The sequence below is a fragment of the Vulpes vulpes genome, chromosome 5 (genome assembly GCF_048418805.1).
Source record: "Vulpes vulpes isolate BD-2025 chromosome 5, VulVul3, whole genome shotgun sequence".
In the NCBI taxonomy this organism is placed as follows: domain Eukaryota; kingdom Metazoa; phylum Chordata; class Mammalia; order Carnivora; family Canidae; genus Vulpes; species Vulpes vulpes.
The window spans coordinates 40,142,156-40,168,525 of NC_132784.1; the positions used below are offsets into that span (position 1 = coordinate 40,142,156).

The 26,370-nt window shown below is 34.6% G+C and overlaps 1 protein-coding gene across 10 annotated transcripts in view; it reads left to right on the forward strand.

The window, feature by feature from the left end:
* The window catches only part of WDR7 (WD repeat domain 7), a 350,640-nt gene that overhangs the window by 181,170 nt on the left and 143,100 nt on the right, over positions 1 to 26,370 (forward strand). For all 10 annotated transcript variants that reach the window (XM_025997662.2, XM_072757950.1, XM_025997661.2 and 7 more), the window contains one exon: positions 24,281 to 24,502. In XM_025997662.2, coding sequence (XP_025853447.2) covers positions 24,281 to 24,502 — 222 coding nt within the window. The remainder of the gene's footprint in view (positions 1 to 24,280; positions 24,503 to 26,370) is intronic.

Below are 26,370 nucleotides of genomic sequence, written 5' to 3' on the forward strand. Positions count from 1 at the left end.
TTTTATGTAATAAAATTCATCCTTCTTTCCTTTTTTGACTAGTGTTTTTAGAAACTTAATAAATTCTTCCCTATATCATCATCTGTGTTTTTGTCCAAAAGTTTTAAACTTTTGCTACTGACATGTAAATTTTTAATCCACCTGTAGTTGATTTTTGTGTCTGGTTTAGGTAGAGTTCCACTTTTATTTTTACTCATATAAATAACCCTTTCTTTCACGTGATATTTGTGTATGTTATCTGGATTCTGCTTTTTGGCTCCTTATTTTATTCTGTTTGTAAATTTATCCTTGCACTAATACCATGCTGTTTTAGTTACTCTAATTTTATAACTAGTCTTTATATCCAATAGGGCATATCTTCCTTCAGTTTCTTCTTCAGAAGTGTCTTCGTTATTCTTGGCCCTTTGTTCTTTCATAGTACATTTTACAGTGAAATTAATTATTCATCACAATCTATGCTGAAAAACCTCTGCCTTTTGCCTTTGTGCACCTGCTTCTGTAAAACTCACAACTTGGAGAACAGAGCCAAGTGCCCTCTCTTTACAAGATATCCCAAAGAGAGTGGAAGGAGCTAAACTCCTTTTTTTTTTTTTTAAATATATTTTTTTTAATTAATTTATTTATTTATTTATGATAGTCACACAGAGAGAGAGAGGCAGAGACATAGGCAGAGGGAGAAGCAGGCTCCATGCACCGGGAGCCTGATGTGGGATTCGATCCCGGGTCTCCAGGATCGCGCCCCGGGCCAAAGGCAGGCGCCAAACCGCTGCGCCACCCAGGGATCCCCAGGAGCTAAACTCCTTAAGACAAATTCCGTGTCCTAGACTCATCCATCAGAAAAATAATTTTATTTTTATTTTTTTAAAGATTTTATTCATGAGAGAGAGAGAGAGAGAGAGGCAGAGACACAGGCAGAGGGAGAAGCAGGCTCCATGCAGGGAGCCCAATGTGGGATTCCATCTCAGGACTCCAGGATCACGTCCTGAGCCAGAGGCAGACACTCAACTGCTAGGTCACCCAGGCATCCCAGAAAAGTCATCTTAGTACCTGGGAGCACTGAGTTAAGGTTGGGCCAGCAAGCTGTGAGGAGCTTAGGGAAAATCTCTTGAATGAAACTAGAGAAGTGGTGGGTAAGACTTCCCCCTAATTTCTAATAATTTCCTAACATTTCTAAGACTGACTCTGTGGAAATAATCACTGTGCCCTGACATATTCTGACCTCTCTGACTTATAGCTATTGGCCTGTTATGTATATTTGTTATACTGAAGAAATTAACTTCCATTTTGGTGAAGATCTTGTAACTTCTATAACATCTTCCTTGATTTAAATAGGAATATCCACATTTTACTTAAGTAGAAGATTTATTGTTTATATTTCTAGACTGTTAACCTATAATTACTAAGGCTTTCCATATTGATACCTATGACATATAACAAAGTACTAAATAGTGTTCTGTACTTCCTAAAATTTAAGAAAAAAATAACAACACTACTTTAAAGCCAGAGGTTAATGGCATTTTACTGTTCTTCCTCTCCCTTCCCTGGTACATTTTTGAGAAGTAGAGATTATTAGCTAAGACCAGAGCTATTCTAGAATTTTGCTTATGGCTGCCTTTCCCCATCATGTAATTCTTTTTGTAACCTACAAGGATAAAGTTATGTCATATGAAGGAGATGTCTGCCTTTATACCTTCTAAGTCTTTGTCAGCTTAAGTTAGCACTGAGGACCCTATGAAAATGTGTCTAGAACCTCCCGGGAAGGAGACAAGTTCTGTGGGTGGTGTTGGCTTTATAATTGTAAAATCCTCTACTGGTTCATTACCAACATTCAAGAATAATTATCTTCCTTTCAGGCAATATGTAGAGCTTCTTGGTTCTTTTTTTTTTTTTTTTTTTTTTTTTAAGATTTTGTTTATTTATGAGACACACACACAGAGAGGCAGAGGGAGAAGCAGGCTCCATTCAGGGAGCCCGATGTGGGACTCGATCTCGGGACTCCAGGATCAGGCCCTGGGCTGAAGGCAGGCTCTAAACCGCTGAGCCACCCCGGCTGCCCTCTTGGTTCTTTTATACTAGAGAGAAAAGGAAGTATTAAATAGTGCTTTCTGATATGTATTTCTCTTGGAACATGGTTCTCCATGGAAACTAGAGACATATTGGCAGCAGAAAACTCTTATGCACATATTCAGACACACATACAAAAATAAATACATATTGGCAGCCCCAGATCTTTTACACACACTCAAGACATTTCTATACTCATTTACACACACACACAGATGTGTGTGCACATGCACACACCTTGGGGGCTTCTGCAGTAGACTCTGGCAAATCACAGAAAGGCCTTTTAATATTACCATGGGGCTTTGCACTAAGCAGTGTGGGAGCGCAGAGGACGGGCCAGCTACCAGACCTGACTATTCAGGTGCAGCTTGAAAGACTATGTAAAGATTTGTCAGAATAAGAGAGTAGGAAAGGGATCTTCCTCTCCCACATTCTCTATGCTCCTTTTCTGTCTTCTAAAGTGTAATAGTAATTAGGTTTTTCCCAGAGTTCTCTCTGCTCAGTCCACATCTCTGTCCTTATTTCCAGTAAGCTCCATTCGTCTCACCACATTTCTTACCACCTGCCCAGGAGTGGTGTGCAGTGTTCTCTCTCCACAACTCATCTTTGCTGAGTTCCATCTAGGCTGTTATTTTTGGGTGCTTCCCTAAATACCCATAAGATATTTTAAACTTCATTGTGTTTAAACTGAGCATATTTTTATTAATGACGCCATTCAATCAGATTTGAAACCTTGAAATTGTTTGACTCTCTCCCCGCTTGTGCCTCTTAACTCTGTTAAACACAGAGATACAATATAAAGTTTTTATCTATTGCTGCATTAATTAGTATCTTTTCTTTTACATTTTCACTGCCACTATCCTACTTTGTAGCCTTTACTGTCTATTGTCTCTCATACCTCAGATCTCTTAAATGTGCATTTGTCAGTAGATCTTCCTAATAATCACCATGTGAAAATTTTCACTGGCTTTTCATTGCTTTTAGGATATAACTTAATTGTCTTAGCCTAGATTCATAGCCTCTATTCTAAAACTATTTAACATTTTAAGCTTAGGTCCCACTTACTACTTTTATGATCTTGGGCCAAAAGCAAACTGGTTCCTGTTTCCCATGTGTGACTAGAACTGTTCTGCTTGTGTTCTTTGTTAATTCAACAAATATTTTTTAAGCACCTATATGCTGGGCATTGTGCTAGGCCCTTGAGTAACATCCATAAATAAAATGACCGAAATCTCAATTCCTGTCTGCAGGCAGCTTACATTTTAACAGGGAGTGGGGGCTGCAGAGGGCAGGTGCAATAAACATAAGAAATGAGTATATTTTATAGTATACTAGAAGATAGTAGGTAATATGGAGAAAATAGAGCAGAATAAATAAAGGGGAATAAGTGGGAGGTCATTAGCAAGAGGGGGTGAGATGGAGCAGTGGTAGGGCCAGGCCTACTTCTGTTATAGTTTCTTATTCTTTTACTGTGCCGCCCGTTTCTTCTTAGCAAATCCAAATGGATTTGGGTACCTGTTTTGAATGGCACCTCCTCTGGGAGGCATACTGTCCTTCTAGCAGAGGTCAACTTCCTCTGAAGGTCCATAACTTCATATTGCGATTGCCCTTGCTTAATGACAAGTATTGTTTTCTTCCTTCTGCTTGCGTTTTTTTGTTAGTTTATCTTTGTTTCCCTATTAAGTGTGGAGGTCTCTGAAGAAAGGGGATCTGATACCTAGCTTTTATTGTTTCTTTAAGGTAGGGTTAAAAACACCAGTTTGCATCCTGGCTCCATCGCTTACTAGTGAGACCCGGGCAGCTTATTCCAGCTCGTCGCCTCGGCTTCCTTATCTCTGAGCCCTCTGTCTAAGGTTGATTGTTGTCTGCCTGACTTCCTAGCTCGGTCTCTTGTTTGTCTCTTACATTATCACACTTTGCAATTTGTAGTCACCTGTCCGTGTGTTTGCCTTCCTTCCCTGAATGTAAGCTGCGGCAAAACAGAGAGAACGCTGGCTGTCTTGTTCTCTGTTATGTTGCCCTCTCACTGGGAAGCCGTGCATGTTTGCAGGAGTAATATGAAAGTGTTGGAACACTGTGTATTTTACATCAATATATAAAACCCACAGATATGGTAGGAGATGTGCAGTGAGCATTCGGGACCATTGAACACAAAGAAGTCTTTTACAATGCTCAGTAATGAAGAAAAAGAATATCCCTTCTTCACGTAGCTTCTACTTTGTTTTATGTTGGGAAGTCTGGTTCTTCCACTTAATCTTTTTCCTTCTCCTGTTGCTCATAAAAGTCATAGAGACATTCTCTACATTAATGTCTTCATGGTGTTAGTTGCATTGATTTTTGTTAGGAGTAACTAGTAAATGATTATAAGGTATTTTGTGATTATAAAGGCAAAAATGTAATTTATAATAATGGAATGAAGAGAGAAAGAGAAAGAGTTTCCATACTTGCATTGAATTTCAGCCCCTTGACTATGTGGTAATTCCTGGAATGATGGTTAGTCAGGACTCCTCCCCAAGCCCATTGCCCTTGCTGACTGGAAATACAGAGTGATGGGTCCAGGCTTCCAAGAATATGTGACTGTCCTTGAGGGAATACTAAAATTAGCTTGTATTCTATCCAAATTCTTATAAACCATTAATACTTTATAACCACTAATCTCCATATGATTCCTCTATGTAAATCAACCATGGATGCATAGTTCAGTACATTTACTATTGAAAGACTAACATGTAAAAAGAGTCATAGGTCATTCTGGCCAAAACAAAATGGTTCAGTTTTACTATCCCTAAATTTGATCTATGTTTACATCTGTTTATAAAATCTGAGCATTTCCCCCCTCGACCTAATGCTTCAGTGCTCTCTTCTAATAAAAAAATCAATATATGCATCCAGCACTCATGAGTAACCCTATAATAATAAACAGAGTACATGCAATTGAAAAAAAGTAATTTCAGGAAAAAACTGATTAGGATTGTGTTCAACCACAGTCTTTCTTAAAAATAGAGGTTATGCAGTATTAGGAATATAATAATCCTCTTAATTTGATTATATCATTTTGAGAAACTCCTAATTCTAATTAAAATCTTTATTAAAATGATGTATGGTGTTCTTTCCCTTCATACAATTGATAATGCAATTAATCTAAAGAATTCTAAATTAAGATGTTTTAAAATTTCTGATGCAATTCAGTTTTATAATTGTTTTTCTGGCTTTCTGTATTTGATGAATTTATAAAGGAATATTTGCATTCTAAATTATCACTTTCATTTCAAATAATAAATGAAAATATTTTATGGTAACAGCATATTTTTTTTAGAAAAGTTTATCTTTATTTTCCTAGAAATATACTTGCTCTATTTTGATGCTGCCTACTTAGAGTTAGTAATTTTCTATTTCATGAACTTTTTACATTAGAAAATAAAATATGTTTCAAATTTGAATTCTTTATACCTTTGCAAACACATGAATTGCTTATGCAAAATAGGGAATATACACTTTTTTATTATTCACTCTTTCACTAATCTTTGATGGTTGCACTTTGATAAATAAATAGATCATCTAAGATTCAATAGGCCAATTGCAGCATATAATAGCTATTCAGAGGCAATTAAACTGCCTTTTTTCATGCCGGCATGTGTGCCGCCCTTTCACAACCTTCAACTTGATTCGTGGTGATTCAAAATTAACTTAAAAGTCTTGTTTGCTGACAGCTTAAAGCTTAATTGACTGAAAGCCAAATAGAGTGTGTTCTGTATTCAGCACTAGGGCTATTGATAAAGCCATGTGTAAATTGCGCGTGGTGAAAGACAGCGATTGGGCCCCCTGTTCTTGTATTAGTCCACAACTTAGCATTGCTACACAGTCAGAATTGCTTTGTCAAGTCTTTTATCACACCAGGTTAACTCTCTCTGGAGTTCCTCCAGCAGCAGAGCAGTCCAGTATTGAGCTTCTACAATACAGTGGGGCTTGCTGTAATTCTGTTACTTATTTGTGGTTTCATTTTTTTTCCTTTAATATAGTATTGGCCTTTCATTTCTGAACAGGACTGTTTGTAGCATATTTCAAGAAGCTACTGATTTTCTGTATTTGTCATTTTAGGAAAGAGCAGGGTATGTAGGTTTAGGCATTTTGAAAAATATTTTAAGAAAGACAAGTATGATATTGATTTGTCTCTCTTATGAAAATTAAATCTAGCCATTTTGAGCATTTAATTAGGATAAGGAATGCATGCTTAATAGCCTCAAGTGTGTAATGTAAACTATTACATTACAGCAACAATTACACTGTCAGATGCTTTCAATACTTCCATACCAAAAATATTTCAGTGATTATTGTATCTTTTAGGTAGCTGTATTTCTTTTTTAAAAATTGATATTTAAGGAATAAATGAGATGGATTATTAATATATTAGTATATTTTATAATTTTCATAGTTACGCCTTTGTAAAAGCGTTTGTAGATGCAGTTGTATAGAAAGTACAAGACAGTTTGCATGTAAATATGCATTAACCAATAATGAAAAATTTAGAAGCAGAGCTTAAACAGTTTTCAGAAGCACTTTACTATTGTCATCTATTATTATGTTTATCTTGGAACTCTGTAGGCTTTTTTTTTTTTAATGTGAGGCATTTGATCTGATACTTATTTAATAACTTAAAGATGTAAGTTTGCCATGTAATGTGGTTTGGAGATATTTCACAAGTAATGCTTATGCTTAAGTTTGACTTTTCTGGATCTGTGTGCAATGTATTAATGTTTGTGATGCACTCTATTTTTTGCTTCCTTTTTTTCCCCTACTTTTTCTTAATTTTCTACAGTCAACTCTTAAATTCAGCATAGCAAATTTGGTACATTTTTTTGCAAAATATTCTCATTTACCAAATGTCTATGTTAATAAATATTTGAAATGTGATAAAGCTTAAATTGCCTATTTTATCTCCTTACAATTTAGTATAGGTTTTTGTTTGTTTTTAGGACATTCAAATGACAAATGTAAAATAAAATCCAATTTCAATAATTTTGTTGGAAATAATGAAAATAATTATTTTCATTGTGTTTCAGGTTTAATATAATGGCATTAAAATATATTCTGCATCTTAAATATTGTCTTGCAGAAATATTGTCTTTTTTATTTTAATATCTTTTTATTTTAGCATCAGAGTTAGAATTGAATATTGCTGTATCTCTTATTGATATTCTGGTAACCATGACTATCTAATTTTACCTGCCTTCCAATTGATTTCCAATAAGAAGCTAGTCTATTCATAAAGAATCAGGATAAGTTGCAACTTAGTTTCAAAATGACTATAATTTAAAATAGTGTGTTACTCCTGTATACTTTACAATAAAATAGTAATCATGCTTCAAAATACAAAATCCAGAAGAGTACTGGTTTTATTGAAGTTTTACCTATACCCAGTGAGATTTGACAGTCAAGAATGAATTGCTTTTATTGATCACGTTTTTGTATTAACAGTTAATCTAACATATCTTTAAAGGCATGAATTATTTGAAAACATTTTTCATAATGCAGTTTAGTATATACAAAACAATTGTTATGAAGAGCAAATAAATTCCTTTTCTTATTTTTACCTTTAAAAAAAGAGGCTAAATTTAATCATAAAGATAGTAAGTCTACTTTAAGTAATTGTAATGATTATAAAGCAGAACTTATTACTTAAAATTTCAGAAAGATAGTATGGTATGTTGAAATATTGATTCCTTAGTAAGAGATTAGCAGTAAGAAATTCTTGGTACAGATTCTGCAGGGAATGAAAGCATTTTGTCAGGCCTTCCTGACTTTGCCAGCATTGTTTTATAGCTGAAAAAAGGAGAATTTACCTGAGGTTCTGAAAGAGTTTACCAGTTTCGAGGAGGACTAGATCAGTCAAGTACAGTGGTGTGAATTTTGTATATGATGCATTTTTTTAAAAAAAGTACTGCATTTTCTGGCAAATGATGATAATTGCAAAACTTTGGGTTTTTATTTATTACAAAACACTATTTTCAATTTTTTGAAATTCAAGGCTTGCTTAGGAACGTGTGACTAACTTGCATTCACGATATTCATGCTAACTTTGGATATTCCCCGTTTTTCTTGTTATTTGCAATTATATTTTTATATAAGTAAGTGAGTTTTAGTTTTACTATTTTTCTTACATTTTCCAAAAAAACTGTCTCCTTTATAAAATTAGTAAACTCTTACTTTGTTTTTAGTTAACTATTTGATTGTTTGGTATAATTATTGTTGTACTTTAACCAGTGAAAAGGAATGTCCCATTTTATATTAGTATATTGAAAATGTGTCTCAATTCAGTGCAGCATGTAAGTGAAAATTTGACCATCTGTGGTGAGATTTGGTTTTATATTACCTTCTTTAATTTCTGAGTCTTGAAATGTTTTATAATTAGAATATAGTATGATATAGTATGATACTACATTTACCTAACTATTCAAGTAATATTATACTTGTTTGATCTTAGGGATTGAAATTTTATGTTGGGGTATTGATTAAATAAAAAATAAAAACATTATAGATCAAATAAAATGACAATTAAAATACTATAAAGTTTCTAAATATAACAGGTTGTATTCAGTGTATTTTAAAGTACCTAATAGCTGAAAGAATATTTTTGTTTTGTATGTAGTTATCCAAATACTTCTGGGAAAATATCAGAGGTCATCCAGTTAAATAAAATGTCCATATAATATCATGACTCTCATTTAGGTTGAAATCTATATTAAAATTGAAAGTGATAAGTTGTAAAACTGGAGATGAGATCCTAAGTATCTGGCCGTATATTTTTATTTGAGCTTTTAAAAATGAAGAATGAATTAATGTCTTCAGAAATGACATCTTCATTAGTATTAGCTTGAAATTGAGAGGATTACTGTAATGCCTACAAGGATTAACTTCTGATAAATTTAGAGAAAATTACTTTGACCATCAAATTTATTCATATGACCCAATAACATTACTAAATATGGATTATTCTATATTATTTACTTAATCTTCCAGGTAATAGAAGATAAATGTATCTGAATTTTCTCTCTCTACTTAGTGATATCTAAAATAATACATGGTGCATTATAGTAGATATTCAGCAGCTGAGATGATTATATATTGAAAGTGAAACATGAATAGCATTGATAGAAGAAGCATTATTTTAAAATACATTCAGGATCAAAGCCAAGATGACTTCCTGATGAATTCTCTATTGTGATTAACTTGATTTTATTTGGCTTATATGTGATGCTGAATTATATATGATGCTGAATGGTAGGAAAGACATCAGGTTTTATTTGGGTAGATCAGACAGGAAAGAGTTTATTGTAACTTTGTGAGTTATGCCATGTTATCCAAAAGAGACCGATCATTATGTTAATGTCCTTTTTACTAATCATTTGCATAAACTGACCTCTAATCTAGTGGCAAATTATAGGTTAACATTTGGGTTTTTTTTTTTTTTTTTATAAGACAGTGCCCAGTTAAACAGAGTGGTTGAAACATCCCTAAGTGCTAATGAGTACTTACTTGGTAGTCTATACTAATGCTTTAGTGGATGCTGAACAAGTTTAGATGTTAAGCTTTTTAGGAAGAGTGAATGATGGCTAATGATTATTTAATGACAGATCTCTGGACTGAAAGGCATTTAGCACTCAAAGTATACTGCAAAGCCTATTTCTCAAAGCTTCAGACAGGTTTATTCGGTCTCACCTTGAATAGAACAGTGCTGTATTGATTTCATTGGTGTGGATTTAAACACACTATCGGCTTAGAATAGCACTAGTATGCAGTAGAAAATGATTGTCTTAACCCTTATGGTGACTCTAAGCTATTCTCTGATATTACAACCTGAACTTCGGAAATGATCATGAATTTATTTGCAATATTTGGAGTTTGGTATCTGAGTTTGGAAAACCTTTTGTTCATGGGAGCTTATAGCAGGTATTAACTTTTACTGAGACTTATGGAGAGGTAACTAAACCTAAAGTTATATTTTCAATTAGTGTTTTCCTTTGTAGTATTTGAAGAGTTTTTCTTTGTAAATCATTGATGTTTCTGTGGATATTATGCCGATTTTATTATCCTGTTAGATAATACATTATTTAAGTTTTGGTCTCTGAATGGTAATAATGTTTATGCTTAGTACTTTGTATTTTTTTGTCTGTTTGCTTATTTCATGTATTTTTTTTTCCACATAAAACCCACTTGAAACTAGTTAACTTCATATGCTTGATAGAATATCTCCCCCTAGTTTTTTACATTTGTTGCCCAAGTAGGAAATATATGTAATATTATTAGATAGTACACACCAAAACTTAAACTTTTTTTAATTATAAATTTTGTTTGTTATCTTCTTTGAGAAACATTTTTAATTATACAAGATTTGGAGATACCTAATAAAGATTCATCTTGGAGTTGGTGTCAAATAGTAGCTAGTTTCTATGCAACATATGCTGACTTAAAGACCAATGAAGATTCTAGAGATCGATCTGGGATGGTGTTGCTATGAGTGCCCACTCTCATCGTGCCCTTCACCTTGTCCCTTGAACACTTAGCCTACCTGACCTTCCTTATCTATAAAATAAAAATATTGGTTTGGTTAAAAGAGTTCTGTAATACCCTTTTTCTCTAAAATTCCAAAATTTCCTAATAGTTATCTAGTCTTGGACCTAGGAAATGTTTTACACATTTCTGATTTGTTTTCTTTTCCTTTTTAATGGTATATCTTTTTTTGTGAAAGAATTTAGAAAGTGTTGTAGACACATAACTATGTCATTATAACAAATAAGAGTATCAGTGGATATGTGAAACACCCTAAGTAAGCAGGTGGAATTTGTATGGCCTAACATTCTTTTGATTATTTAAGGATAGGCTTCAGGTTTTCTGTTGCTTTATGTTTTCTAAATGGGGAATCTTTTACCTTGGACATTTTTTTTCATACATGAGTAAATGCTGTTTCTTATTGAGTATTTTGTAAAAATCAAAAACAGAGGATAAAGTGTTAGAGATATTATTCAGTTTTTTTCTTTTGCTAGTAAGAGAAACTGTCTTGAGAAAAATGATGAGCATGTTAAATTCTTGCATAGGGGGTCACCTGGGTGGCTCAGCGGTTGAGTGCCTGCCTTTGGCTCAGGGTATGTATGATCCTGGAGTCCCTGGATCGAGTCCCACATCAGGATCCCTGCAGGGAGCCTGCTTCTCCCTCTGCCTGTGTCACTCTCTCTCTCTCTGTGTCTCTCATGAATAAATAAAATCTAAAATAATAATAATAATTATTATTATTATTATTCTTGCTTAGGATTGTTTTCATCTGCCTGTGTTCAACTCTTCTGTGCTATGTTATGACCCTGATAGCGGTACTCATGGTGTGGGAGTGGTGGTGGGAGGAGTTCTCAGTAAATGTTACTGTCTTTTGATTTTATTCTCCTTTTTTCTTCTGCCAAAAAGTCTCAGAGCAATTAAGTACAATAAGAGCCATCCTGGATATATGTATCCCTCTTTTATTTATTTGCATATATTTCCAGGTTTTTACATGTGAAAGTATCTCTGTAGCCTTTTTTTTTTTAAGATTTTACTTGAGAGAGAAAGAGCGAGAGAGAATGAGTGGTGCAGTGAGCAGAGGGAGAGCGAGAAGCACTCCCTGCTGAGTAGGAAGCATGATATAAAGCTTGATCCCAGGACCCTGAGATCATGACCTGACTCAAAGGCAGACACTTAACCGACTTAGCCACCCAGGCACCCCAGTATCTCCCTACTCTTAATAAAGATGAATAAGATAAGACTATAAAACTATCTCTTTGTAGCTCCTGAGTAACCTAATGACTAGCTAATCGAGAAAAATTTTGAGGAGATGATTATGTGTTAGAGCAGAAACAGATTTTTTGAAAACCAGTCTTTTCATATAGTATAACATCTTACAAACCAGAGTATCTGACTACATGCATAAAGAGGTTAAAATATGAAATTTTTCTCTTAGTGTTCATTTCAAGAGTAGTGGCTTTTCCAAATCCACAGTAGTAACAAATCAATGACCGATTTTCAGGATCTGTAGGCATATGTACTTAGCTTTCTTGGGTTAAACACGAAGGATTATGTAAAAATTCAAGGCTCAAGGACTGTTTCGATTTGATACATGCAGGTTAGGCAACTCAGATCCAAGTTATAAATGGAATTTACTAGTTAATAGGAAATCATATGAAATAACTACATGGAATTTTAATATCAATATATTTGATACCTGAGAAGATGTCATATAACCAGAAAAAAAGGTCTGAGAAAAAGAAATTTGCTAAATAACTGCAGTCAATTTGATAGACTAGTTATCCTCTTCATAAAATGAGGAAATGTAAAAATTTTAAAATCATCTATAATAAACTAATCTATAATAATTTCAAAGGCACATAGTTCTCTCTACATGGAGCTTGAAAATGATAAAAGCCTGAATGTGTAACAAGATCAGAAATGGCAATCCTGTTTAACTATCTGATAAATTCAAGCTTTCTATGTTTTTAAGCTCTCTGGAGCTATTTAGAAATCTCTGAAAATGAGCTAAAATTAAAATGTCTTTTACACATGTGTATATTCCTTAGGCTGTATAAATGGACTACTTTTTCTATAGGTTCTAGGCTAATAACAAGTGTACTTTTAATGGTTTGAGGCTGTGGTTTATTTTGTCATTGGCTTTTAGACTTTTAGCGCAAGTGCTCAGTTTGTCTTTGCTTATTTGTCTTTTTCTTTTTCAAAGTTTTATTTTCTTGCTCATCTGTTAATATGATTAGTAAATTAAGTCAGAGTTGTCAATGACCTTTTTATTTCTCCTGTAAATTTATTTCTCCTTATTTCTTTTCTCATTTTTTCTTCTTTAAATTTAAACAATTTTCCTTAATTTTTATTATTTTTTTAGTTTTTAAGAACTGTACCATATGTTAATCTACATCAAGTTTTAATAACTCACAGGATGCATAAAAGAGATAAATCTTATGTTTTTCTGCTAGTTGTCAACTGTGTTATTAAAATCTTTGCTATAAAACGTTTTGGGCTTAACCACTACAACTTTTTCCAGATCTATTACTACTTCAAAGGCCTGGCCATTAATTTCCACAATATTGGAATTCTGTTGCCTCTCATGCTCCATTATTTTTACTTAACTTACCCTATAGAAAGAAAGCAGAAGAAAAAATAACCTGTGAAATAAGGTGATCATTTTTCAAAATCAGAGATAACATTATAATCTACTAAGAAAAATAAAAGCAAGAAATACCATACAGGTTCTAACTTACTGCAAACAAACCTGTTAAAAATGGTAACTTTGGGTTACATGGCATTGTTTCATTATTGTGACCAAATGTATAATAATTCAGAAAAACGAATACTACAAATACTTCTTATAAATGAGCTGATGTTCTACTTCTCAGTAGAACAAGGATCCCCTTTGATCTGGTTTTGTATTAACAAGTTGCTAAAGATAATAACTTAGGTGAAAATAGCTTTTAAGTTTAAGAATCTAATAAATGGTTTGTCATTTTATGAATAACAGTGACCTCAGATGTAACAGTCTGTTTCTCACTGTCCATAATGCCCGGGTGTGAAATTGTCATGGATCCACCCTAACAGTGCCCCAAATGTTAAGTCTCATGTGTCCCATTTGATCTCTTAAAGAAACACATCATATCTACTCCAGTATTTTTATAAGTGAATCTCACCGCAGGTGTTTTATTCTGCACATTACCTGTATGAGAATTTATGAGAATTATTTGTCATATTTTCAAATTTCTATGACTTTTTATGCCACTAACCACTGTTTTTGAAATATTTCTTTCTTCATGAAAAAGCTAAAATGGTCTTAATGTTACAATTCATAGTTTTTAAGACTTGACGTGTTATCTCAGATTCACCTTTGAAAGGTAAAGTGAACTTGAATATTATTTTTGGTAATTATTAACTACAAGATTTCTGAGTGCATGGATATGATCTTTGGAATTTTTTGAATCGCAATTTTCTCTCAGAGTATTTGCACTAAAAGTAAAAACAAATTGACTCGCAGATGTTTAGGTAGAGAATGGGGGGGAAACAAAATAATGCAGATCATGGGGGGAAAGGATAAAGAACTTGTCAGTGTGAAGAATAAGAAACTGTTACAAGAATTACTTGAAAATACAAGTTGCCTTCAAAGTTTAAAGTTTCTGCTTATCAAAATTATCAACATAACCTGCAAGCAGTATCTGATTAAGTTGCCTTTTAAAGGAAAATCATTTTGGAGTGTTTATTTCTCTGATTTTGTGAATAATGGATTTGATATATTTTGTCAAGTGCACATGCACATATATATTTGCAAGAGACATTATTTTAAAATGGCTTAATCAGCAGCAACCGGAGATATGCGTTTGCAGAACCTGTTGTGTTCCAGCAGGGGGCTATCGTGCATACATACAAATGAAGAGCTTGTTTGTTTACTTCAGCTTTCAAGGGAGGGGGGCAGGACACAGTGCAGCAACAGCAAAAACAGGGAAAGCCTCATAGATTTGGGGGAGCAGCTTCCATATCCCTAACGCCAGTAGGTATGAGGAAAACACTGACAGATGGGTCAAAAAGTAAACTAAAATGTTTTTAAAGTACCAGAGGAAACCTATGTTGGTAAGAGAGGTGAATTCTGAAAGTAGTCTATGTACATGCACCTGCATTGGTAATAATGTGAAAGTTTGGAAGTAAATGTTCAGGTGCCTCATGATTGTCATTTTTAATCAATTTATCTTTCTTCCCAAAGAGGTGGATTGGAAGATTCAGAAAACTTTCACGTTTTATTTACTTAATGGTGCAGCAGAAATTTACATGTTGGCCATATAACCAATCTGCAGTTTTTTTCCCCCATATCATTGGAATTTATACTCCTTATTATGTATAAAAATTGCAGGATTTGCAGTGCTCTAAGTTGTGTCAACAAATGAAAATACTATGCAATATTCATATAAAAGCACTTGGCTGGAAAAAAAAGGAACTTAATTACGTTTACAATGGTGTTGACCCATAGATTCTCCTTATGAGCTTATGAAACCCAGATTCACCACCAAGAGACTGAAGTCTTTGAGTCCTTTTTCACTCATTAGATTGTACCAATCAATGTCTTTTTATGTTTCCATTTAACAGATTCTTCTTTAAAGTATTTGACTAAGAATTGGGATATAATGGATAACTGAAATTTGGTTAGAATACTATAGCATTTTAAATTCTTTTAAAAATTATTTCTAAAATATATTAATATGAAAAGATTTTTGCTTAAAGACTTCCTCCTCCCACCCTATTGTTAATACTTTCTTGGAAGATTACTGTTACCTATTTGGTTAAGAGTTGACATCTTTATGGCATTGTACTTTATCAGTCTTATACTTAAGAATATCAAGTAGGGGGCAGCCCTGGTGGTGCAGCGGTTTAGCGCCACCTGCAGCCTAGGGCATGATCCTGGAGACCCTGGATCGAGTCCCACGTCAGGGTCCGTGCATGGAGCCTGCTTCTCCCTCTGCCTGTGTCTCTGCCTCTCTCTCTCTCTGTGTCTCTATGAATAAATAAATAAATAATCTTAAAAAAAATATCAAGTAGGTATAGAAAATGTTCAGGCCAAATATATGTGGAAACAGTTTACACTGTGGAAACTCCACTGAGGGTCATTTTTCTCATTATGATTCTAAAACTTGGATAACACATTTTAATATCTCAGAAATACAGTTGTAGCTTACTCAGATTTAAATTTTAATGTCTTGCATATGTAAAAGCATATTTGGTTAGCACCATATAATGATTATTAAAAAGGCATATCTTAAAAATACTATTCCATTAGGCAACCACATTTGTCAATTTCAATAACAGGAGACAGTTGAAGTTATTTTGTTTAAAGTACATCTAGAAAACAATTTGAACTCAGTTTGCTTTTGAAGATCTAATTTCTTTTAGATACTTCTGTTTATGTTCAGAAATGTATTAAAATATATTTTGGACATATTTCTTTTTTTATTATTTTTTATTTTTTTAATTTTTTTAAATTATTTATTTTTGATAGTCATACAGAGAGAGAGAGAGAGAGGCAGAGACACAGGCAGAGGGAGAAGCAGGCTCCATGCACCGGCAGCCCGACGTGGGATTCGATCCCGGGTCTCCAGGATCGCGCCCTGGGCCAAAGGCAGGCGCCAAACCGCTGCGCCACCCAGGGATCCCATTTTGGACATATTTCACCATCATACTATTGTAAAGTCATCTTAATGTTTTTCATAGTATCAGTTTATAATGCCACATAAAGTATCCTTAGGGCTAAGAAAAGAGAAATAGATAAAAATAAAAATTTGGAAGAATATTTCACCAGTCTTAAAAATTTTTATAGTTTTATTGACATTTATAAGAGCTTTGAATATATATATGCGGACTATTCTAGCTGTATGCAAACTTTGTAAATAGTAAATCATGTCCTAATTATGAAAGTTTCCAGGGATCCCTGGGTGGCTCAGTGGTTTAGTGTTGCCTTCGGCCCAGGGTGTGATCCTGGAGTCCCTGGATTGAGTCCCACGTGGGGCTCTCTGCACGGAGCCTGCTTTTCCCTCTGCCTGTGTCTCTGCCTCTCTCTCTGTGTGTCTCTCATGAATAAATAAATAAAATCTTAAAAAAAAAAAAAGAGTTTCTGTGTACTTAAGATTGCCAATATTAACAAAGTTCACTTTATTAAATTTATTTTTTTAATAATTAATCAAAACCTAATATTAGGAAATATGCTTTATGGCAAATAAAACAAAGTTATAAAGAATTATAGTAGAGACTATTATCTAGCTTAATCCAACTTACTATTTTAAATAGTCTTTACATGCTGCCCTTTAGTTCTCTGCTATAAGATATTGCAACATATTCTTCTCTGATCATTCATATAGAATCCTACAAAGTCACTGTTATTAATATATAAGATATATACCTTATTGAATACAATTTTTTTGCTTTCTGAGGCAGTACATAGTAACAGCAGTTTTTCTATACATAAAATTCTAAAATAGATTAAATACTGAAAGAGTAAAGAAAAGTATTTAAATTTTTATTCTCATTTATCATGAATAAATAGATATTACTGAAATTCCAAAGGGATGTTTTGGAGTATATTAAAATTTATACCAAATTTAGAAAACATTGATATCATTGTGAATGTCACTTGGAATGTATCATATAGCAGAAATTTCTGGCGTAAAATGAGTATGCTAAGCCAATCTGAATGTAATGTTTTGATTTTAAAAACCCTAGTGATGTGTTTGTGATACAGTTTTAAGTATAGTCATGATCATGAAGTGTGAATTATGCCTGAATTCAAACACATTATTTCATTAATTTTTATTAGAGTTTTAAATATCAAACATATGTAAGTCGTCTATGGAAAGCATTCTGATACTCTATCTAAACAAAGAATCAAATTTTTGATAATGGGTTTTCCAGGTCAAACCTCACTGTTCTTACACTATATTCTCAGAGTAGTAAATTAGTAGTATCTTCTTATCTAAGGCTTAATACCTAATACAATAACAGAGCTCCATCAATATATGGCTAATCGCAGATATAAAGTATCTGCTCGTAGTCCATCTCTCATAAAACCGCCGTTAGCCTTAATTCAAATCCATTGATTCCTATTCCAGTTAAAACTGAAGAACTTAATATGTCTTTTAATCCTTTTATTGTAAGCTAGGATAAAATTAATTTTACCCTGGAACTGCACAAAGCCAATTAACATGATCTTTAGAGTTATTTAGTAAAGTGCTTCAAACTGTTAAATTTATCTTGACCTCTTGGTTGCACTCTCTGACTGCTTTTTAAATGAGGCAATCAATATCTCACAGCCCTTTAAATAGCTTAAACTTCTCAAATATTTTACCTGTGTTCTAGTTAAGCTGTAAGTAAAGTGTTTACTCCTACTCGTGTAAATCTAGAGTCAATTATGCTAAATCTAAAGACAATTAAGTACTTTTGAGGAACACTGTATGAATTAAATGGTTGTTTTAATAAAAATCAAAGGCCCGTATTTTGTTTAAAGAAACCCAATAATGAAGAAAGCTGCTATTTTTACACGGAACAGGTATCCTATTTGCAACTTAAGATGTAGAACATTTTTGTCCTTTACCACTGCATCCAGCTTCTGTTTTCCACACAGGGCTAGTCGAAGGTATTAATTTTCTTACTGTGATAGGGTGATCAACCGTCCTGTCAAGAAAATGGATCTCCATGTCACCCTTTAGCATGATTAAATGGAGGCATGTCTCTGTGAAAAAATACCAAATTTTCATGAGACAAATGAAACTGTAGAAAGGTCTACTTTTACAGAATTATTTTACTTTTAATATCTCAAAATCTCCCATTTGGTTGTGTCAGTTTATTTATAGGAAAACATTGCAGCTAATTGCCTGTGTCTTGTATTATTTAAGAGCAAACCCAGGCAAAGCCAATAATTTTAAATGTTTCCAAATCTGAAAAATCAAAGAATCAGAAATTGCTATATGTTGCTGTTGGAATAGTAGTAGGATGGGCATCTGTACCTTATATAATCACTAATCAGTCAGTGTCTCTTTTTAGGTGATCCTTTTCTTGCTCTTACTTTTTTCCTTGTTAACAAAGAACTATCATATTTTCAGATCTGAGTACTGATAAAAATTACATACCAGAGAATTTCACCATCAGTAGTATTAATAGCCAGTTGGACAGTGTTCTTCTGAGCCTGTGCGCATGCCAAACTTTAAATTACACCAAGTGATGTGCTTGACAGCTAATTAAGATTTCATATTTTGGCCACTTAGCAGAGAGCACCTGTTATGGTACTTTCTATTAGCTTCAGGATAAAATTTAGAAATGGCTGTTTTAAAGCACATTGTTTAAACTTCCCTAAAGTCTTAATTCCTTCCTGAGAAGTGGGAGTTAAGACAAGATTGAGGTAATTAAACAAAAGGAACATAGGGAAGGTAGGAGACCAGAGTGGAGGCGGAGCTGTCCAAATGCCCCTGTTGTTTAATTTCCTACTGGAAGCAGCCCATGTGTGCTTCTGGGGCCCCCTCCCCCTTCAAGCAGTGGCCGTTGCACAGGCTGAACGGCTGGGGTCAATGCCTTGCCTATTGATCAGTATCCCTGCAGTCCCTTGCTCCAGCAGCTGCTTCATTGGCTTCTTTCAGGGCCTGCTTCAGTACATTAGAATAGAAATCCATAACCAGAGCTGTGCTCATCCAAGCAGGGGAAGAAACTAAATTAAATGGTATAAAACAATCTTGGATCAGGAGTTTGTGCCAATTCATCTTGATCTAAGATGTCACACCGGGCTCTCTGTCTGAGCACCTGGGCTAGAGGCAGCCATAGTGAAAATAGATGGAGCTGCGATCATTCATTTGTCAGCTAAGGAGCAAGGCAGCGGTTAGCAATTCCCTTCTGCAGAGGTCAGCTGACAGAACAATCAGTGCAACTGCAGAATAGAGCTTTCCTTTGAACTATTGTTATGGAGCATGCTCTTGCTGAGACATGGGGGGAGGGGAACTCGATTTGCTTCCTGTTTCAAGACTACTATGGAAAGAGTGAAATATCTACTACATGAAGCTAGATGCAGTTGCGCCGAGCTCTCACTCCCGTGTGTGTGTGTGTGTGTGTGTGTGTGTGTGCGCGCGCGCGCGCTTGTACTCAAATAAAGTTGGTTTTAAATACATGTACTAAGATACAAATTATCAATCTGTTAGATATTCCTTTCTCTAGAATTTGGGTTCGTTTTCACCCTCCTAAACACAGGGGCAGTGGTTATTGATTTTGTTTCTTCTTAGTATGGGTAAGCTTTTAGCTTTCTCCCCTACTTTCGTCATTGGAACTGTGACAGATCAGTGGCACACTTGGAATCTGTCATTGCCCATACGAACTAACACTCTTACTAACGCTTCTTTACCTTTAAAAAACTAGAAGAAAACCATCAAGAGAGAGAATCAGTGGTATCTGATTAGAAGATATTTCTGAATGTTACTTAAATATTTTTGAAATGTTAATTGAGCCTTTTTTATAAGAAATGTGAATTCATGAAATAAGAGTGATCATGACCTTGGAAGTGATAAAGTAATTTTATAAGGCTGGAAGGAATATCCTGCAAGTGGTTTGAAATAGACTACAAAAAAAATTTAACAAATTAGAGTAATGAATAATAACTAAAGTTTTACATGAAAGAATTACAATATTTTTAAAGACCAGTGTATTCTCTGGACTCATTTTGGCTTTTGTCTTTCTAATACAGTGCGTGAAAACTAATGGCAAATTTTCAGAACTTTTTTAAGCAAAAGTGACATGCAGAAGCTAAGAAACTACAACAGGAACAACAAATCTTTCTTTGTACTCAGATGAACCAAACTCTTCTTATTTTCCAGATAAACAGTAACCACTCTTTGATGTTACCATCTTAATTTTCTTAGTTTTTTTATAAGTACTTTAATGCCACTTTCTTACACAATTACTCCTTTCCAACTATTAAATTCTTTGTAATATCTGCCACTTCCTTTTCTTAGGCTCAACTAGGTCTGCTGCTCACACCCATTCTGAATGCCTTTCAGCACGGCTAAATAAATGCAATTTAAAGTTTATATTAAAGAACTTTGTGCTCTAGGTGGTTTTTTTATTAAGCTTCTGGAAAGGCCATACCTACCTATCTTGGAAGGATTTCTTTTGCTTTGTTTTTACTCTTGTTTTAATTAACTTTTGCCAAAATTCTTACTAAATATTTTACTTTTTGTTCTAATTTTGTTTTAATTAATTTTGTTAATTGTCTTAATTTAGATTTTTTTTAAAATTTAGATTTTTAAAAGAACTTAAGGCATGACATCTAAAATCTGCAGTGTTTTCACCAACTTACTCAGGACTCACCGTGGATCTTAAAGATACCCACTTCTCTGCATCTCCTATTCACTTAGCATTATTTGACATCCCAAGACCAAACTAGTCTTAATCTCTCACTTTGATTTCCACAATATCCTCTGAACCCCTAGATCTAATTACATCACTCTGTGGCTTAAATCCTACCTTGGGTATCTTCTTGTTGTTTATAGAATAAGAATTAAAATGTGAGTATGATCTATGATGCCATCTGTGGTCTGGCCCTTGCCTGCCTCCCTTGCCCATTTTCTGTCTTTCTCTTGTCTCATAGGCTTGAAATAGAAGTCAACAAATTACTTCATTTTTTAGGTTCTTAAACATACTGTTCTCTCAGTTCATAATGTTCTCATTGATTCTGTAACCTATTTCTGATTCTTATTTAGTAGCCTTTAAGTTCAAAGAGGACAGTGAACTTGCTTTTCACATCTCTTTTCACAGCAAGCATGATGCCACGAATACACCAGATCTTCAGTTCTTATATCGAGACTGAGTAACTGATGGAATTAATGAATTCCTACCACTACTGATACTTACTGTTTTTAACCTGATCGTTGCAGGAGTCTTCTTTTGGTTCTACCGGACATGTCTTATTTTACCTCATAATCTGCCTCCCGCCTGCCACTATCATCTTTCTAACAATGAATAAATATGATATCACCACCTTATATGAAATTATTCAACACCTTTCCACTAACCAAAAGTTAAAAGTCTTCAGCTTGCCCTGCAAAAGTCTCTCTTGATTTGGCTGGTCCACCTATAGCCTCTCATATTGTCATTCCCTTGCCTTACCTCCAGTTAGTTTACATTGAAAAAGTAAATGAAGAGACAAAATAAAATAACATCTAAAAGCATTCAGAGGTTCCTGCTGTTAATTTCCTATTTGGCATTCTGAGCTCTGAGGGCCCTTTGTTATATTGATTTTATTAATATAGAGACAGACTACTTGAAAGGGGTCAGAAAAGCTGGATGGATGGCTGAAAAGAGTAGAAAGCTGACCTCCAGTGAAGGTGTCTCCAGAAGTTCACTTTTTAAAATTTTTCTGTACCAAATATATAGTGATAATGGATAAGAAATACAAACAGAAAATCAAAAAGACATAACTAGTCTCCAGAAAGATAGATATCTCTGTGGACAACTAATAAAATAGAAATGATCTGGGCTGAAACCCTTAGCTGCTTTCCAGAAGCAGGCTTTTGGCTCCTGTGAGCTAAAAAGGACTTAAGATATATCATGAGTAAAGCTTAAAGGCAGGATCTAGGCTGTAGATTTGCCATTTCTTGAAAGGACCCTGAGAAGATGTAAACATATCACTACTCAGTAAAAATTGAAGTTGTATTATTAAAGGAGAGGAAAATGAATGTTGATTCTGTGATTGGCAACATTAACCATAATAGGTTATGAAAATAAGTGAATTGTGTTTATCCTAAGAACCTGGAAACAAAACGGGTGCTTGGCTGGCTAAGTGGGTAGAGCTTGTGACTCTTGATCTCGGGGTTGTAAATTCAAGCCCCATGTTGGGTGTAGAATTTACTTAAAAGTAGATTTTTAAAAAGAACCAAGAGGGATTCCTGAATGGCTCAGTTGGTTAAGCCTCTGCCTTCAGCTCAGGTCATGATCTCAGAATCCTGGGATCAAGCCCTACTTTGGGCTTCCTGCTCAGCAGGGAGTCTGCTTCTCCCTCTGCTTCCCACCCCACACTTGTGTGTGTGCTCTCTCTCTTTCTCTCTGTGTGTCAAATAAATCTTAAAAAAAAAAGAACCGACAGAGAAAACATGAAGGAGGAATAATAAAAATAACAACAGAAATTGGTGAAATAAAAGAAATGAAATATTAAGATCAAAACTGGAATATTTGTAAAATTTTTTGAGAAAGAAAGAGCATATGAGTGGGTGGGTGTAGGCAGAAAGAGAGAGAGAGAGAGAGAAGCTCATGCAGACTCCCTGTTAAGCGAGGAGCCCAACACAGGGGCTTGATCTCATGACCCTGAGATCATGATCTGAGCTGAAGGCATCATAAGAGTTGGATGATCAATAGGCTGAGCCACCAGGCACCCCACCAAAGTATTTTTTGAAAATCTAGTAAAATATATATTTCTAGCAAAACTGATCAAGGAAAGCATAACAAGTATTGGAGAAGGCATAAATAGTTAAAGGGATTCATAGGAATGATACATTTGAAATATTTTCATTATAGAGAACATTACAGATAATCTCACATCAAATAAGTAATTCCTTTAAAAGTGCAAGCTATCAAAAATGACTCAAGAAGAAATAGAAAGCCAAACTGAATAAGTAACTGCCAAACTTTTCTAAAGTAGTTGTACCTTTTTACATTTTCACCTGCAGTCCATTCATATTGTTCATACTTGACAGCACCTCTTAGAATCCTTTTTATTGCCTTCTAGTAGATGTGAAATGGTATCTCTTCATGGTTTTGATTTGCATTTTCCTAATGACCAGTGATGTTAAGCATCTTTGATATGCACATTGGCCACTCATATATCATCGTATTTCAAATATCTATTCAAATTGTTTACCCATTTTAAAATGTAGGAGTTTGTTGTATATTCTGGATACAATCCCTTAGAGATACTTAATTGACAGTACTTTCTCTCAGTCTGTGTGTTGTCTTTTTACTTTCTTGATTCTGTCATTTGAGTGTAAAAATTTGTCATATTGATGAAATCCAGTTAAAGAAATTTTAAAAATTACTTGTGCTTTTTGTATTATATCTAAGAAATTATTGGAGATTGGGAATCCCTGCGTTACTCAGCGGTTTAAAACCTGCCTTTGGCCCAGGGTGTGATCCTGGAATCCTGGGATCGAGTCGGGCTCCCTGATGGGTCCTGCTTCTCCCTCTGCCTGTGTCTCTGCCTCTCCCTCTCCTCCTCTCCCCCTCTCTCCCTCTCCCCCTCTCCCCCTCTCTCCCTCTCTCCCTCTCCCTCTCCCTCTTCCCCTCCCCCTCCCTCCTCCTCCCCCTCTCCCTCTCCCTCTCCCTCTCCTTGTGTCTCTCAGGAATAAATAAATAAAATCTTTTTTTTTTTTTTAATTATTGAAGATCATGACGGTACAGCTGTTTTCTTTTGCAAGTTATTTTGTTTGGGCTCTTATATTTAGTACTGTGCATCTATTTTGAGTTGATTTTTTGTGTAGTGAAAGGTGGAAGCCCAAATTAATTCTTTTGCAGATGGATAACAAGTCATCTCAGTACCCTTTGTCGAATGGTATTCTTTCCTGAAAGAGTAATCTTGAATTTTTTTATTATTACATGTCTTTTGTGTATTGATATTTTTTAACTTATATTTTGTTTTCAGGTTGCTTGTCAAGTATTCCACAAATGAAGAAGATTTCCACATCTTATGAAGAAAGACGGAAGCAAGCTACTGCTATTGTTTTACTAGGAGTAATAGGAGCTGAATTTGGTGCTGAAATTGAACCTCCTAAATTGTTGACCAGACCTCGAAGCTCTAGTCAAATTCCTGAGGGATTTGGCTTGACTAGTGGTGGATCCAACTACTCACTGGCCAGACATACTTGTAAGTTATAAAATTCTTAATGCTGATCTATTAGTTTCAGTATATATGTTTTGTTAACAAAACCTCAGAATGCATATTCTGAGTTTTAACTTCAATAGGATGCCGACAAAATCAGAAAGCAGTACAATCTGTTTGGCACATTACCCTTTGGTTGTAGTTATCCAAGCTTCCTTTTAAAATTTAAAACATGGTCTTGAAAATGCTTTTCTTAAAAAACACATTTCTGATCTTTGTGTTTGCATATTTTGGTTAAGATTTTAACCTAAACTTCTCATTTCTAAAATAATTTCTATAAAACTATGCGATATGTCCTTAATGAGATTTGAAAAGTCAGGAGTAGGGATGGATTAGTTACAATTAGAGCTCAAATAGCTTGTATGGTACTGCTACCTTGTATTCTGTGGTTGGGGTGTTTAATAACAGGTTAAAGATATTTTAAAATGTCTTTTGGTACTTCAGTGTTGGAACTCCTTTAGGTAAGGTCAAAATATTCCTACCATATTGTAGAATTATTTCTAACAAATTGCGTCATTGTAAGAACCAAATATAGTCCTACTGAATATATTGCAGGTATTCTTTATAGAACAAATTGCAGTGTGTTTTGGGGTTTGGGCCCTTTAAGGAAAGGAAAAAGATATTTGTTACTTTGTTAGTTACAACAGCAGAAAACTTCCCTGGATTGTTATCCTGTACTTATGCCGCAAAATTATGGAGCCATACTAAGCTCTTATTATTAAAACCCTCCTATAGATTTAGCTGCCTGTCCTTGCCCACCTCCTGTTTGTTTGTTTGTTTGTTTGTTTGTTTTTTTAAGATTCTTAATACAACAAAGACTTATTAGTGGTTGGTATTCTCCTGATCCCTGTTTGACATTCAGAATCAGAGAGTAATCATGACAATACCACCACCACCACCAATAAAGTAACTAATGCTTTGAACATGATTTTAAGCTCTTTTACATGCATTAACTCACTTAATCTTCATAATATCCCTGTAAAGTGGGCACCTCAATTACCTCTACTTGATACATAAGGCTAACTGGGCCCAGAGAGAGTTAGTCACCCAGGCTGAGAACATACTTCTAGGAAATGGCACTTTTTGTTTCAGCACAATCTGTTGGGCCCAGAGCTGGTGCTTTGACTGTTATGCACACTGCTGCTGTTCAATGGCTCCTCGTTGAGAAGGGCTTAATGACCAACCTGTGCTGTTACTCCAAAATACAAGAAGAGTTTTCCATCCCCTCATTTAATCTTCAAAGTAGCTCAGCCAAAATGTGGTACAATCTCAATTTAACTCAAGCTTCTTGGGACTTAAAAACCCAGGCCCTTTGCATTTTCCACCTGCACACATCTGCTCTGCCTCTCTCCTGTGGTCCTGCCAGCTGTGGGCCCCTCCCTCTCAGCTCTAGCATCTTTATCTTTTCTCAAGTTCTGCAGGTTCTCTGCTTTTAATTCATAAAACCCTGCTCAAATATCACCCACTCTACAAAAGGTTCACCTCTCTATGTCATTCCAGGATTTATGTATATAGGATTTATGTGTATAGCTTCTTACTTGGAGTATTGACACTAGAATATTAGAGGTTAATGAAACTTTGGCCTGAGTTAGTCTGGTGGCTTTCAAACTTTTTTCCCCCCACTCACCATCTCTCTAATGAGGATCAGGAAATGTCTGATTCCATGCATGTTTTTATGTTGACAGCTGAAACTTTCCAACAATAAAGTTAAGCATTTGCAAAAGATGTAATTTTGAGGGTAGTGTGAATATTGACATTTAAAAATAAAATACTATTTTTATATTCAATAGAATATTTACCATAACTATTTGATAACCATCATCATTCATGTTTTAAAAAAAAAAAATGTGACA